This window comes from Nyctereutes procyonoides, unplaced genomic scaffold, assembly GCF_905146905.1.
Source record: "Nyctereutes procyonoides isolate TBG_1078 unplaced genomic scaffold, NYPRO_anot_genome, whole genome shotgun sequence".
Lineage (NCBI taxonomy): Eukaryota > Metazoa > Chordata > Mammalia > Carnivora > Canidae > Nyctereutes > Nyctereutes procyonoides.
Window position 1 is genome coordinate 23,982,035 of NW_026575142.1, and position 18,065 is coordinate 24,000,099.

General features: G+C 36.0%; 1 protein-coding gene across 2 annotated transcripts in view; it reads right to left on the reverse strand.

Moving 5' to 3' along the window:
• Positions 1-18,065, reverse strand: part of SLC4A10 (solute carrier family 4 member 10) — a 295,619-nt gene that overhangs the window by 128,120 nt on the left and 149,434 nt on the right. For both annotated transcript variants that reach the window (XM_055308530.1, XM_055308531.1), the window contains exon 5: positions 16,288-16,448. In XM_055308530.1, coding sequence (XP_055164505.1) covers positions 16,288-16,448 — 161 coding nt within the window. The remainder of the gene's footprint in view (positions 1-16,287; positions 16,449-18,065) is intronic.

Sequence of the window (18,065 nt, forward strand, 5' to 3'; positions counted from 1 at the left end):
GTTATATTCAAGGGAAATTCCATAAGACTATCTATTGATTTTTCAGCAGAAACTTTACAGGCCAGAAGATAGTGGCATGATACATTCAAAATGCAAAAAGGAAACTTCCAACCAAGAATGTTCTATCTGTCAAGGCTATAATTCAGAATTGAAAAAAACAAAGTTTCTCAGACAAGCAAAAGCTAAGGGAATTTATCACCACTAAACTGACATTAAAAGCACTGTTAAAGGGACTTCTTTAAGCTAAAGAGTAAAGGCCATAACCAGAAATAATATATAAAATAAAATAATATATAAAACTACTTATAAAGCTAGTATGAAAGTTAAAAAACAGAAGTGTTAAAATCAACTATATCTACAATAGTTAGATTAGGAATACACAAAAAAAAGATGCAAAATATGATGTCAAAAAGATAAAACAGGTTGGGGGAGCATAAATAGGGTACAGCCAAACTCAAGTGACTATCAACCTAAAATAGACTGATATCTGTTAATAACAATATATGATATCATATATGAATCTCACACTGACCACAAACCAAAAACCTATACTAGATACACAAAAAATAATAAGAAAGGAATCTAAACATAAAACTAAAGAAAGCTATCAAATCACAAAGGAAAAGAGCAAGAGAAGAAAAAAGAAACAGAATAATTACAAAAGCAAACAGAAAACAATGAATGTAATGGCAATAAGTACATATATATTAATAATTACTTTAAATATAAATGAACTGGGCAGCCCGGGTGGCTCAGCGGTTTAGCGCCGCCTTCAGCCCAGGGCGTGATCCTGGAGACCCAGGATCAAGTCCCTCGTCAGGCTCCCTGAATGAAGCCTGCTTCTCCCTCTGCCTGTGTCTCTGCCTCTGTGTGTGTGTGTGTGTGTGTGTGTGTGTGTGTGTCTCATGAATGAATAAATAAAATCTTAAAAATAAATAAATGTAAATGAACTAAATTCCCCAATTAAAAAACATAGGTTGGCTGAATGGATAAAAAACAAGATCCATCTAGATGCCACCAAGAGGAGGCTCAATTCAGATCTAGAGATTCACACAGACTAAAACTGGAGAGATGGAAAAAACTTATTCCATAGCTAATGAAAATAGCATAAATCAAATAGTTAATGATTTAGCAACACTTAAATCAGACAAAATAGACTTTAAGACAAAGACCATAACAAAAGACAAAAGCCATTACATAATGATAAAGGGGTGAATCCAACAAGAGGATATAACATTAATAAATATTTATGCACCCAATATAGGAGTACTTAAACATATAAAATAAATATTTACAGACATAAAGGAAGAAATTGATAGCAACAAGATAATAGGAGGAGACTTTAATTTCCCATTTGCATCAATGAATATTCAGAAGAAAAAAAACAGTAAGGAAGCATTGGCCTTAAACAACATATTAGACCAACTGGATTTAATAAATACAGATTATTCCATCCAAAACCAACATAATACACATTCTTTTCAAGTACACATGAAACATTCTCCAAGATAGATCATGTTAGGCCACCAAACGAGTCTCAATAAATTTAAGAAGACTGAATTTTATCAAGTATCTTTTCAGATCATAATAGTATGAAATTAGAAATTAGAAATCATTTATAAGTAGAATATTTGAAAAAATACAAATACATGGAGACTAAACAACATGCTACTAAATAACCACAAAGAAATCAAAGAGGAAATTAAAAATACCTTGAGATAAATGAAAATGAAAACACATTTCAAAATCTATAGAATGTAGCAAAGGCATTTCTGAAAGGGGTTCATAGTGATACAGGTCTACCTCAAGAGACAAGAAAAATATCAAATAAACAATCTAACTCTACATCTTAAAAGAACTAAAAGAACAAATGAAGCTCAAGTTAGTAGGAGGAAGGAAATGATTAAAATCAGAGCAGAAATAAATGAAATAGAGACAAAAAAAACAATTAAGAAGATCAATGAAACTAAAAACTGATTCTTTGAAAAGATAAACAAAAATACCAAACATTTAGCCAAACATGTCCAAAAAAAGAGGACCCAAATAAATAAAATCAGAAGTAAAAGAGAAATTATAACTGATACCACAGAAATACAAAAGATCATAAGATACTACTATGAATATACATAAAAAAATTGGACAATCTAGAACAACTGGATAAATTATTAGAAACCCACAATCTTTCAAGACTGAATTGTGAAGAAATAGCTATCTGAATATATTGATTACTAGTAAGGAGATTGGATCAGTATTGAAAAGAAAGCTTCCAATGAATAAAAGTCCAGGACCAAATGACTTCATTGATGAATTTTACCAAATATTCAAAGATTTAATACCTATACTTTCTAAACTGTTCAAACAATTGAAAGAAGGAAATACTTCCAAACTAATTTTATGAGGCTGACATTAAGCTGATATCAAACCAGACAAGATACAAGAAAAAAAAAGAAAATTACAAGCCAATATCCATGATGAGCATAGATGCAAAAATCCTCAACAAGATATTAGCAAACTTACTTCAACAATATGTTAAAAGAATCATACAGCAAGATCAAGTGCTATTTATTCCAGGAATGTAAGAATGGTTGAACATTTGCAAATCAATCAATGTGATATACGCTAACAAAAGGAAAGATAAAAATCATTTGATCACCTCAATAGATGCAGAAAAAGTATTTGACAAAATACAACACCATTTATGATAAAAACTCTCAATAAAGTAGGTACAGGAAAATGCACCTCAACATAATAAAGACCATATATGACAGACCCACAGCTAACATTATACTCCAAGATCAGGAACAGGAAAAGATGTTCATTCTCACCACTCTTAGTTAACATACTATTGAAAGTTCTTGCAATTAAGCAAGAAAAGAAGTAAAAGGCATTCAAATTGGTAAAAAAAAAAAAAAGGAAAACTGTCATTATTTGTGAATGACATGATACTATATGTAGAAAATCCTAAAGAAACCAACAAAAACATTCAATAAATAAATAAATAAATAAATAAATAAAGCCAACAAAAACTATAACTAATAAATGAATTCAATGAAGTTGCCGATTACAAAATTAATACACAGAAATCCGTTGCATTTCTATAAACATATAATGAACTACCAGAAAAAGAAATTAAGAAAAAAATCCCATTCACAATTGCATTCAAAAGAGTATAATACCTAGGAATAAATTTAACCAAGAAGGTACAAGACAAATACAACATTGATGAAAAAAATGTAAGACACATATAAATGGGAAGATATACCATGCTCATGGATTGAAAGAACTAATGTTGTTAAAATTTCCATTTTACCCAAAACAATATGCAGATTCAACGTGATCCCTATCAAAAAAAATGGCCCTGGGCAGCCAGGGTGGCTGAGCAGTTTAGTGCTGCCTTTGGCCGAGGCCGTGATCCTGAAGACCCAGGATCAAGTCCCACATCAGGCTCCCTGCATGGAGCCTGCTTCTCCCTCTGCCTGTGTCTTTGCCTCTCTCTCTCTCTCTCTCTCTCTCTGTGTGTGTGTCTCATGAATAAATAAAATCTTTATAAATAAATAATAAATAAATAAATAAATAAATAAATAAATAAATGAAAACACTAACTCAGAAAGATTTATGCAGTCTTATGTTTATCGCAGTATAATTTATAATAACCAAAATACAGAAGCAATCTAAGTGTCCATTGACAGATGAATGGATAAAGAAGAAATGATATCTATCTATCCATCTATTTATCATAATGTAATATTGTTCAGCTATAAAAAAGAGTAAAGTCTTGCTATTTGTGACAATATGGATGGACCTGGAGGATATTTGTTGATAAAATAAATCAGATAGTGAAAGACCAATACTGTAAGATTTCATTTATACGTGTAATCTAAAAAACAAAATAAACACACAAAACCTGACAAAACTCTCTATCTATGTTCACAGATAAAGAGAACAGACTGACAGTTTTCTAGAGAGGCAAACTGGGGGAGGGCAGAATTGGTGAAGGACATCAAGAGATATAAACCCCCAGTTATAAAGTAAGTAAGTCATGAAATGTAATATACAACACAAGGAACATAGGTAATATTGTAATAACTTTACATTTACATAGAGACAGATGGCAAGTAAACTTATATGGTGATGATATCAAAATGTATTAAATGTCAAATTACTATGTTGTACACCTGAAACTAATATGTGTTCCAATTATACTTCAATTTAAAATACCAGAAACCACAATCAAATTATAAAACAATGAATTTCATTGGCTTATGTAACAGAAAACCAGTTAGGTTGGATTTAATTTTATTCCTCTGACTCCCCCTCCTCTCAGCGTGAGTTTAACCTAATGCTTATTTTCCTTATGGCCATAAGGCAAGTGCCAATAGCAACAAAGAAATACATTTTTTTTTGTTGATATCCATATATTCTTTGACTTTTTGTGACTTTCTCATAAAAGAAGGTTCTTTTTCTTCTACCCAGGAAAAAATCTTTTAAATCCAACTGACACAGCCCTTCTGATGCTGAGACAATCCCTGGTTAAGGAAATAACACCCCATGACTGGCTTAGGCTGATCAAGAGCTGCCCTTCACTCTGGAATCAGTTCTCTAAGCCATAGGTAGACAAACTTTTTCTTTGTAAACCATGCAGTCTCTGTAATCACTACTCAACTCTGCCATTATAGCATGAAAGTAGCCATAAAGAACATGTGCATAAATGAGTATGGTTGTGTTTCAATAAAATTTTCTTACAGACTCTGAAGTTTGAGTTTCATATGATTTTCATGTGGCAAAATATTAATATTCTTTTTATTATTTTTCAATTTTGTAAAATGTAATAACCATTCTGAGCCCATAGGCCTGACAAAAACAGACAGTGGTTCATACTGGCATATGGGATATAATTTGCTGACCTATTACTTTACTGTGTACAATAGAAAGAGGTAGAATGTAATTTCTACAGCCATACTATTCATTATAATCATCTCTAAAGTCCCTTTCAACTCTGAAAATAGCTGATAGTATAAAATATTTATAACTCACTCCTTTGGAGATAAGTAGTTATAATATCCTTGAATTAATTTGAAACAAATGAAATTATAAATTGCCAACATATGTGACTTTACATTGAAACCTTACTAACAGGGAAAAATGTATATAAAATATGCCACATATACTTCATAATGGGAGTTGTAAAGTTAAATACCAGAAGGATGCCACTGCACAGTGGGATCACAGCTTCATCTGTAAGCCATAATGTGTATCCAGAGTTCAATATTTTAATCAAAATCAAATGAATCCTATAAAACCCCATGTATATGGTTATGATTTTTGGTTCTTACCAAAGTACAGTCTTTCTTACGCACTACAAAAACCCGTAAGTCACTGCTTCAGTCTTTCAGAAATAAGGTCTTTATTTGAAACAGTTACATAAGAGAAAGTAAATAGAAAAAAAATGCTCATCTACTTGTTAGCCACACAGAAATATACAGTAAACTCCTCTGAGGTATAACTGCATCAAATATATCTAAATGAACTAGAAAAATTAATCATCTTGCTTAAGAATGTAACTTATCAACTGAGGTGAGATTTAAGTACCAATGGGAGTCTGATTCACTAATCACTTTCATTGTTCTCTTCACCACTATAATATATATTAGTGTTAACCTTGAAAAGTAGGAAAGGATAATGAACCATAATGGCTTTGGGCCCAAAATCAAGGCCTACAATCTCAGACGGCTATGATGTCTAAATAATACAGTCTAGCTGCCAAAGCACAATGCCAGGATCTGGGTGATATCAGGAGAAGCAAGAAGGAAAAGGATAAATAGGTCACACTCTTCTAGCACTAAGCAGGCTCTAAGAACACTAGTAGCATTTGTGTAAAAAGTCCTCAGAAAACGAAAAAAAATTATTTTTCATTCTAATCAGTTATTTTTTTATGATCAATCCATCTTGGCCACTGAATGAAAACCTCTAGAGATCATGAGATTTTACAGATTCTATGTAAATATCTGCCTTATCTTAAAAGATAATTATATGAATTCTTTGTCTTAAAAAACCCATTTCCTTAACTCTACAAGATGTTGGGAGAGGAGTGAGAAATAGGAAGGGTCTAAATTCAACAGTTTGGTTGACAGCACTCACAGGAGTGTATATACTAAAATTGTAAACTACCCTAAGAATACTTACTTTCCAGAACAAGGATGGTAATAGTATGGAGAAGTTAAAAAATATGTGACTATTCCCGTACTCCCAAATCTGCAGATTATATTCAGTGGAGCAAACTTCTACTTTTTCCTTCAATAGAATATTTTAAACAACAAGAGTTGTTGTAATGAGTTGAGAGCTATGATTGAAAATCTGTCCACAGTCCTAACTTTGGTTTGGTTTTCATTTCTTACTCCCATTGACAGAATTAGGTTAAAGTATACCAGCGCAGAGAGAATATTCCATTACTAATCTTTACAGTGCTGAATTTCAAAGACATTGACAAAGGCCATAAAATTGCCTGTAATTTATATAAATATAATTAAGAAGCATTTTAAATGCAATTAATCTCCATCAGAATAAATCACAGTAAGAAAATATATCTGGAGAATTTCGGATTTGAAAAGGTTAAATAATATTTTGAAGGAAAAAGTTTAAATTTATTCTGAGTTCCCTGAAACACTGGAAAATAGACAGTTTTAAATTAACTTTGTCAAAAGAAAATCCTACTTTAATTATACCAGACATTCTTGACAGACCTGCCAGATACAAATGGGATTTTCTCCTGCTAAGTCTACAAAAATCTCTTTAAAGAATTATCTAAGACTCTATTAAAAACATATCAGAAGATTGATATAAAAATCCTTGATTATTCTAAAACAATATCTGGGTCATATTTCTCTATTAGAAAATGTCTAGAAAATATTAATGCTACAGAGCCTGTGCATTCACAAAGTTTAAGAGTTTAGAGCCCTTAAAGATAAATATTATATCTAGCTTTTGGAAAATTGAAACTAGTGACTAATGTTAGTAACTGCCTAACATATAGAAAAACATGATAAATAAGAGGTAAAGAGTTCCAGGTCTTTTAATCACTATTGTCACAAATTATCATGAAATAGAATAAAACAAAACTTATGATTAAAGGTTAATAAGAGAAATTATTCCTATTGCTGCAAGTATCACCTATGCTACATCACTTCTGTTTATCTGTTTATAAAACAGGTGGAGTGTATCCTCCTATCTCATAAGGTTACTGTGAAAATAAAATATAATGAATGTGAAAATACCTTACAAAATTAGAAGTCTTAAAAATGTAAAGTATACTTACTACACACTTAATAATACAGCTTAATTGTCACAAAGTAAAGATAGCAATGAGTAAACAGTAAGAAAATAATTATAAACTATAGGAAGAAAAATATCTTAAGATTTTATTGAGGGCAGAAATAAATATCTATGAATTACATAAGGCAAATTACAATTACTCAAAGAGAGACTCTCTTCTCATTAATGAGTGAAAAGAAATTTAAGGTAACAAGGATCAACAAGTATTTTAATCATATTTTTTAATGTGGTATTAGCTCTAAACTACTGACATCTGAATGGCATTTTACAGACTCCTCTACACTGAAAATGGGACAGTCAAGTTGAGCTGCTTTGGAGACATAAAGATTCAGACTAATTAGACGAGCAGAAAGAATAAAAGCTATTTGGGGTATCAAGACTTCCATTGAACTACTTTCCTTTGTAAGGATAAACTCAGAAAATGTAATTTGCCTTCAGGAGCAAGAATTAACACAGCTAGAGGAGGAGGGGCAAGAGGGCGGAAGAGCAGGGTCCCCAAATCACCTGTCCCCAACAAATTACCTAGATAACCTTCAAACCATCCTGAAAATCTACGAATTCGGCCTGAGATTTAAAGAGAGACCAGCCGGAATGCTACAGTGAGAAGAGTTCGCGCTTCTATCAAGGTAGGAAGACGGGGAAAAAGAAATAAAGAAACAAAAGGCCACCGAGGGGGAGGGGCCCGCGAGGAGCCGGGCTGAGGCCGGGGCGAGTGTCCCCAGGACAGGAGAGCCCCGTCCCGTCCCGGAGGAGCAGGAGCTGCACCAACCTTCCCGGGGGGAAAGGGGCCCGCAGGGAGTTGGAGCAGGACCCAGGAGGGCGGGGATGCCCTCGGGCTCCCGGGGACACTAACAGACACCTGCGAGCGCAGGGGAGTGCTCCGAGCTCCCTAAGGGCTGCAGCGCGCACGGAGGGACCGACCGGAGCAGCTCGGAGGGGCTCGGGAGCAGCTCCAGGGAGGGGGCTGCGGGGCGGGAGCGCGAATCCAACAGCGCAGGCCCCGGAGTACAGGGCGCGGGACACAGCCCAGGATCCGGCCTCCCCCGGGACAGGCAGAGGCCGGGAGGGCCCAGGACAGCAAGGACGCTCCTGCCCCGAGCTGAGCAGATCAGCGGCCCCGCCCCGGAGCCTCCAGGCCCTGCGGACGGAGAGCCCCGTAGTTCCTGCCTGGGCTGACTCCAGGCTTCCAAAGTTGCCATAGCAACTGCGGCTGTTCCTCCTGGGGCCTCACGGGGTAAACAACCCCCGCTGAGCCCTGCAGCAGGCAGGGGCAGAGCAGCTCCCCCAAGTGCTAACACCTGAGAATCAGCACAGCAGGCCCCTCCCCCAGAAGAGCAGCTGGACGGACCAGTTCCAGGGGAAGTCAAGGGACTTAAAGTCTACAGATTCAGAAGATACTCCCCCGTGGTTTTTGTTTTTTTTTTTTCTTTTTTCTTTTCTTTTTGATTTCTGATTGCTGCCCCCACCCCCCTTTTTTTTCACCTTTCTTTTTCTTTCTCTTTTTCTTCTCTTTTTTCCTTTTTTTTTCTTTTTCTTTTTTCTCTTTCTCTTTTCTTTCCTTCTCTCTCTTTCTCTCCTTTTCCCAATACAACTTGTTTTTGGCCACTCTGCACTGCTTTTGCTCTGCACTGAGCAAAATGACTAGAAGGAAAACCTCACCTCAAAAGAAAGAATCAGAAACAGCCCTCTCTCCCACAGAGTTACAAAATCTGGATTACAATTCAATGTCAGAAAGGCAGTTCAGAAGCACTATTATACAGCTACTGGTGGCTCTAGAAAAAAGCATTAAGGACTCAGGAGACTTCATGACTGCACAATTTAGATCCAATCAGGCAGAAATTAAAAATCAATTGAATGAGATGCAATCCAAACTAGAAGTCCTAACGACGAGGGTTAACGAGGTGGAAGAACAAGTGAGTGACATAGAAGACAAGTTAATGGCAAAGAGGGAAACTGAGGAAAAAAGAGACAGACAATTAAAGGACCATGAAGACAGATTAAGGGAAATAAATGACAGCCTAAGGAAGAAAAACCTACGTTTAATTGGGGTTCCCGAGGGCGCCGAAAGGGACAGAGGGCCAGAATATGTATTTGAACAAATCCTAGCTGAAAACTTTCCCAATCTGGGAAAGGAAACAGGCATTCAGATCCAGGAAATAGAGAGATACCCCCCTAAAATCAATAAAAACCGTTCAACACCTTGACATCTAATAGTGAAGCTTGCACATTCCAAAGATAAAGAGAAGATCCTTAAAGCAGCAAGAGACAAGAAATCCCTGACTTTCATGGGGAGGAATATTAGGGTAACAGCAGACCTCTCCACAGAGACGTGGCAGGCCAGAAAGGGCTGGCAGGATATATTCAGGGTCCTAAATGAGAAGAACATGCAACCAAGAATACTTTATCCAGCAAGGCTCTCATTCAAAATGGAAGGAGAGATAAAGAGCTTCCAAAACAGGCAGGAACTGAAAGAATATGTGACCTCCAAACCAGCTCTGCAAGAAATTTTAAGGGGGACTCTTAAAACTCCCCTTTAAGAAGAAGTTCAGTGGAACAATCCACAAAAACAAGGACTAAATAGATATCATGATGACACTAAACTCATATCTGTCAATAGTAACTCTGAACGTGAACGGGCTTAATGACCCCATCACAAGGCGCAGGGTTTCAGACTGGATAAAAAAGCAGGACCCATCTATTTGCTGTCTACAAGAGACTCATTTTAGACAGAAGGACACCTACAACCTGAAAATAAAAGGTTGGAGAACCATTTACCATTCAAATGGTTCTCAAAAGAAAGCAGGGGTAGCCATCCTTATATCAGATAAACTAAAATTTACCCCGAAGACAGTAGTGAGAGATGAAGAGGGACACTATATCATACTTAAAGGATCTATCCAGCAAGAGGACTTAACAATCCTCAATATATATGCCCTGAATGTGGAAGCTGCCAAATACTTAAACGAAATGTTAACCAAAGTGAAGAAATACTTAGATAATAATACACTTATACTTGGTGACTTCAATCTAGCTCTTTCTACCCTCGATAGGTCTTCTAAGCACAACATCTCCAAAGAAACGAGAGCTTTAAATGATACACTGGACCAGATAGATTTCCCAGATATCTACAGAACTTTACATCCAAACTCAACTGAATACACATTCTTCTCAAGTGCACATGGAACTTTCTCCAGAATAGACCACATACTGGGTCACAAATCGGGTCTGAACCAATACCAAAAGACTGGGATCGTCCCCTGCATATTCTCAGACCATAACGCCTTGAAATTAGAACTCAATCACAAGAAGAAGTTTGGAAGGACCTCAAACACGTGGAGGTTAAGGACCATCCTGCTAAAAGATAAAAGGGTCAACCAGGAAATTAAGGAAGAATTAAAAAGATTCATGGAAACTAATGAGAATGAAGATACAACTGTTCAAAATCTCTGGGATGCAGCAAAAGCAGTCCTGAGGGGGAAATACATCACAATACAAGCATCCATTCAAAAACTGGAAAGAACTCAAATACAAAAGCTAACCTTACACATAAAGGAGCTAGAGAAGAAGCAGCGAATCGACCCGACACCCAGCAGAAGAAGAGAGTTAATTAAAATTCGAGCAGAACTCAACGAAATTGAGACCAGAAGAACTGTGGAACAGATCAATAGAACCAGGAGTTGGTTCTTTGAAAGAATTAATAAGATAGATAAACCATTAGCCAACCTTATTAAAACGAAGAGAGAGAAGACTCAAATTAATAAAATCATGAATGAGAAAGGAGAGATCACTACCAACACCAAGGAAATACAAACGATTTTAAAAACATATTATGAACAGCTCTATGCCAATAAATTAGGCAATCTAGAAGAAATGGACGCATTCCTGGAAAGCCACAAACTACCAAAACTGAAGCAGGAAGAAATAGAAAACCTGAACAGGCCAATAATCAGGGAGGAAATTGAAGAAGTCATCAAAAACCTGCCAAGACACAAGAGTCCAGGGCCAGATGGCTTCCCAGGGGAATTCTATCAAACATTTAAAGAAGAAATCATACCTATTCTACTAAAGCTGTTTGGAAAGATAGAAAGAGATGGAGTACTTCCAAATTCATTATATGAGGCCAGCATCACCTTAATTCCAAAACCAGACAAAGACCCCACCAAAAAGGAGAATTACAGACCAATATCCCTAATGAACATGGATGCAAAAATTCTCAACAAGATACTAGCCAATAGGATCCAACAACACATTAAGAAAATTATTCACCATGACCAAGTAGGATTTATCCCCGGGACACAAGGCTGGTTCAACACTCGTAAAACAATCAATGTGATTCATCATATCAGCAAGAGAAAAACCAAGAACCATATGATCCTCTCATTAGATGCAGAGAAAGCATTTGACAAAATACAGCATCCATTCCTGATCAAAACTCTTCAGAGTGTAGGGATAGAGGGAACTTTCCTCGATATCTTAAAAGCCATCTACGAAAAGCCCACAGCAAATATCATTCTCAATGGCGAAGCACTGGGAGCCTTTCCCCTAAGATCAGGAACCAGACAGGGATGTCCACTCTCACCACTGCTATTCAACATAGTATTGGAAGTCCTAGCCTCAGCAATCAGACAACAAAAAGACATTAAAGGCATTCAAATTGGCAAAGAAGAAGTCAAACTCTCCCTCTTCGCCGATGACATGATACTCTACATAGAAAACCCAAAAGCCTCCACCCCAAGATTGCTAGAACTCATACAGCAATTTGGTAGCATGGCAGGATACAAAATCAATGCCCAGAAATCAATGGCATTCCTATACACTAACAATGAGACTGAAGAAAGAGAAATTAAGGAGTCAATCCCATTTACAATTGCACCCAAAAGCATAAGATACCTAGGAATAAGCCTAACCAAAGAGGTAAAGGATCTATACCCTAAAAACTATAGAACACTTCTGAAAGAAATTGAGGAAGACACAAAGAGATGGAAAAATATTCCATGCTCATGGATTGGCAGAATTAATATTGTGAAAATGTCAATGCTACCCAGGGCAATTTACACGTTCAATGCAATCCCTATCAAAATACCATGGACTTTCTTCAGAGACTTAGAACAAATTATTTTAAGATTTGTGTGGAATCAGAAAAGACCCCGAATAGCCAGGGGAATTCTAAAAAAGAAAACCATATCTGGGGGCATCACAATGCCAGATTTCAGGTTGTACTACAAAGCTGTGGTCATCAAGACAGTGTGGTACTGGCACAAAAACAGACACATAGATCAATGGAACAGAATAGAGAACCCAGAAGTGGACCCTGAACTTTATGGTCAACTAATATTTGATAAAGGAGGAAAGACGATCCACTGGAAGAAAGACAGTCTCTTCAATAAATGGTGCTGGGAAAATTGGACATCCACATGCAGAAGAATGAAACTAGACCACTCTCTTGCACCATACACAAAGATAAACTCAAAATGGATGAAAGATCTAAATGTGAGACAAGATTCCATCAAAATCCTAGAGAACATAGGCAACACCCTTTTTGAACTTGGCCACAGTAACTTCTTGCAAGATACATCCACGAAAGCAAAAGAAACAAAAGCAAAAATGAACTATTGGGACTTCATCAAGATAAGAAGCTTTTGCACAGCAAAGGATACAGTCAACAAAACTCAAAGACAACCTACAGAATGGGAGAAGATATTTGCAAATAACATCAGATAAAGGGCTAGTTTCCAAAATCTATAAAGAACTTATTAAACTCAACAGCAAAGAAACAATCCAATCATGAAATGGGCAAAAGACATGAACAGAAATCTCACAGAGGAAGACATAGACATGGCCAACATGCACATGAGAAAATGCTCTGCATCACTTGCCATCAGGGAAATACAAATCAAAACCACAATGAGATACCACCTCACACCAGTGAGAATGGGGAAAATTAACAAGGCAGGAAACCACAAATGTTGGAGAGGATGCAGAGAAAAGGGAAGCCTCTTACAGTGTTGGTGGGAATGTGAACTGGTGCAGCCACTCTGGAAAACTGTGTGGAGGTTCCTCAAAGAGTTAAAAATAGACCTGCCCTACAACCCAGCAATTGCACTGTTAGGGATTTACCCCAAAGATTCAGATGCAATGAAACGCCGGGACACCTGCACCCCGATGTTTCTAGCAGCAATGTCCACAACAGCCAAACAGTGGAAGCAACCTCGGTGTCCATCGAAAGATGAATGGATAAAGAAGATGTGGTTTATGTATACAATGGAATATTACTCAGCCATTAGAAACGACAAATACCCACCATTTGCTTCAACGTGGATGGAACTGGAGGGTATTATGCTGAGTGAAGTAAGTCAATCGGAGAAGGACAAACAGTGTATGTTCTCATTCATTTGGGGAATATGAATAATAGTGAAAGGGAATATAAGGGAAGGGAGAAGAAATGTGTGGGAAATATCAGAAAGGGAGACAGAACATAAAGACTTATAACTCTGGGAAATGAACTAGGGGTGGTGGAGGGGGAGGAGGGCGGGGCGTGGGGGTGAATGAGTGACGGGCACTGAGGGGGACACTTGACGGGATGAGCACTGGGTGTTATTCTGTATGTTGGTAAATTGAACACCAATAAAAATTAATTTATTAAAAAAAAAGAATTAACATAGCTAACAACCCTCCCATATCCTACAGAGCTGGGGAAGGGGGCAGCAGGAGGGAAAGGAAACACAAACTTAGACAATAAAACCGAACTAAAGTGATGAGATGAACAGTTTCTGTCAAATTCATGGGGGATTTCCTGGTAGAAATAAATTTCTGAAGAAAGCATTAGAAATTACATGCTTTAAGAAATTTAAAACCTGGTAAAACTATGAAGGGTACTTTCTGAGGTTAATTTTGCCAGGTGGAGGAACTTGACAGTCTCATTAAATATAGCCAATCCAGAAGTTATTTGGATTAACCCATTTTCAAAGGTAATGCCTTCACTGACATAAACAGCAGAAATGAACTCCATTTGGGACAAGACCTTAAAATTTCTGAATCTTACTTTCTTCATTTATGAAGTAAGGATAAACGGTCATAATACTAAGCCCAATTTTGTTTTTAGTATCCAAAAGATAACGTAGAATTAAAAAAAAAGAATTTCCAAAATTGCAAAGTACCATGAAAAGTCCAGTCATTTGGTACGTAATTAAAGCATAAAAATGTTTACGGGCTATCATCCAGACCCTATAATGTAAAGCTAATAAATTAGGTTGGGGAAGTACCATTCCAGCATTCACAAAATGTTTGCTAACTCATGTTAACCATTTTCTTTAAGTCTTGATTTAATGTGATCCATTACTGTATCCTGTGTTTTTCTGAAAAGTATATGTATTTAGCTTCATATAGTCTTTTTGGCTCTAGTTATATATTCTATTTTATTTTTTTCTAGTTAATGTATTTGAAAGGAAAGCTCTTTACAGATGTAGTATGAAGCTCAGGGAAAGAAGGCCTATCTCACCTATTTTTTCTGTTTTGATTTTGTTTTTACTTAATATTTTAGGCCAAGATATCTTTGCACACTTACTTCTCTTTTCACACATATTGCAATGTATGCATGCCTATCAGCTCCAATGATGAAATAAATAATTTTTAAGTAAATAAATTATCATTAAAATTTGGGCAACATACACTTCAAGCCATTCTCTTTCTTCAGACAGTGGTTTTAATGTAACATAAGAAACACACAGCTTATAGTCAGAGACCTTAGACGGAACAAGGGCCCTAAAAGTCTCAGGATTTCTATATTTTTATTGAAAAATGAGAATGACACTTTATGAGGCTATTCAGAAGATTAAATTATGCAAACAATTTTAAATATAATATTATCTCACTTATGGAATAGAAAAACATTCACAGAGCTTTGGGTTTTTTCCATTTCTATAATATAATTTAGACATTAAAAAAAGACATTAAAGTCTCCCTTAAGTTTTTGTACTTTAAAAATAAATTCTACATGGAATTGCTTTCATTAATCTTTTCCAAACTAGAAATTTTTTAAAACTGCCTGAGTCTCTGCTTTATTTTTAAAATCTCCTTTAACCATTTCATTTATACTCTTTTAAAACTCTTTTTGTATTATTTTGCTTATCCTAATGTTTTTCTTTCAGATCAAAAGATACAGGAGTGGGATGCCTGGGTGGCTCAGCGGTTAAGCATCTGCCTTCGGCTCAGGGTGAGACTGGGGAACCAGGATCAAGTCCCACATCAAGCTCCCTGCATGGAGCCTGCTTCTCCCTCTGCCTGTGTCTCTGCCTCTCTCTGTATCTCTCATGAATAAATAAATAAAATCTTAAAAAAAAAAGATACAGGAGTTCTTTCCTCTGTTTCTAGAGTAACAGTGAGATACTTCATAAACATAACTACTTGTGTTACTTAAACATTATAGACTTCTAATATAAATCTTTCATCCCAGGGCCTAGTCATAATATTCAATATAAAGTAATACCAACTGCATCAGTTGGCATCCTCTGGAATTCATGAGTTCTATTTCAGTTTAAAATAAATGGCCATACCTTTCTGTTCTATTCTGAATTAACATTTTCCCTATCTACTGATTTTTTATTTGATTATTTCATCATTTGAATATTGAAAAAATCCATTTCTAGCTTTATGGGTTTTTTCCTTCTATTTTCTGATGGTGACAGCTTACGCACAATAGTGAAAAACAATATATCCTAAATGGGAATCAGGCTATCTAGGTTCTTGTTCTATACCTGGACAAGTTAGACCACTCTGAGATTCAACTTCTTTTATCTTAAATAAGTAGGTAGAAAATAGTTATTTTTAAGGTCTCATATGCTGATCATAAGAATTAACTTTCCAAAGGTACACATAATATAGAATTATAAGGAAAGGAGAGTAACAAAAATCAGCTATACCCATAAGAGTGAAATAGACTAAGGGAAAAAAAAGATATACCTGCAATTTCTTCTAAAGTGTTGGCATGCATGTCCAGCAACACAGTTCCATTCAGAATACAACTTCTCAGCTCAAACAAGCTGTGCAATGAAAGAGTAGCCACATAGGGCTTGCTCCACCTTTCTCCTCCATCTTCCACATCTTCTTCAAACTTCAACCACCTACACAAATAAATATTATCAGCACATTGAATATTATATTATAGATGAATGATCCTTTGTCCCAAAAATAAAAAGTAGAAACAAAGATATTCACAATGCTTCTTGGTTTTGTGGGTTTGGAAGTAAAAACTAGTTGAAGTCATTTGGTTTATTTCATTTTAATTCCATTTAACAAGCATTCTTTTTGTCATGGAAGGTTGCATAGAAAACAAAACAAAACAAAAATCCTCAAATGTTATTTTTATTAGTTTGTTCAGCTCTGAAAAAATTTTTAATATAATGTTTATTCAGTGGTCACAATGAATTTGCTATAGAATTAACAGACTATACTTCATAGAAGGAAAAAGATGCAAAAGAAAATGAAAGAATACTCATTTTTCTTCAATGGGAAGTCTTAAAATGGAATATTTGAGTCTCTTGGTAGTTTTTCCATTCAATTTTTAAGAAATCTAGGATACTTTGGGGCCTATTCTGTAGAAAAATATGTATTAGGCCTACTTGGATGAAACGTAGTTATTGCAGTCATTTCCTAGGGACTACAGAAATCTATGAGAAGGAGGCTAGCCTCCAATCCTGGAGCCTTCCTGTCCAGATGGAGAACAGAACCTTGATGTTAAGACTGCCTTCTTGGAGTGAAATGAGTAATAATATCTGAATTTGTTTAAGTAATAAATGGAAGGAATAAAGAGAAACCAATGATTCCACTGCTCTGGCATAAGCACTAAATCTCTTATTCTCTTAGGCATCTAATCTAATAGATGACCAATTTAATTCTACCATTTTTAAAAAAGATTTCATTTATTTATTTGAGAGAGAGACAGAGATAGAGACAGAGATAGCACAAGCTGGGAGGAGAGGGAGAAGCAGGGTTCCTGCTGAGAAGGGAGACTTATTACACAGGGCACAATCCCAAGACTCTGAGATCATGACCTGAGCTGAAGGTAGACGCCCAACCGACTGAGCTACCCAGGAGCCCCTAATTCCACCATTTTTAATGTACCCTATATAAAGCCTAAATTGCCTTTCCACCTCTTCCCTCCAACATTTTCCTCATTTCTTCTCTCCTTAGTCATTTTTACCCTAACTTCCTCTCTCCATGCAAAATCACTCAGATTCTCCATGAAATATTGTATTATTGTTTTATGTAGTCAAATGATCTACCTCCAACAAAGGAGAAATATGTTACAGTAACTTGTTATGGAATCAGTGGATCAGCCAAAAGTAACTCACCAAAAGGGCTAGTCAGAATGATTAATGTACAAAGTTCCAAGAAAGATAAAGAAAGCTATGTATCCATCCTCCTCGTATTAAGGAAGCAGAAGTTGTTAGGAAATGAAAAGGAAACCAATAGGGAAGAATAGCTGTGCCTGCCAAGAGTTGACAGACAGCGAATACCTATACCTATCATAAGTTTATAAGATGCTTGAAGACTGAAAAAATTTATATTTAAGCTCCAAATCACTGACCATATTTCTTCAATGCTGGCAATTTTATAGAATATTTTTGTGAATACATTTGGGAATTTTTTATATTAATGCTTCTTAATGATTTTCAGGCCTTGATAGGGCCATAATACTTTATAAATCATGTGGTGATCATCAGTACTGTTCATTAACT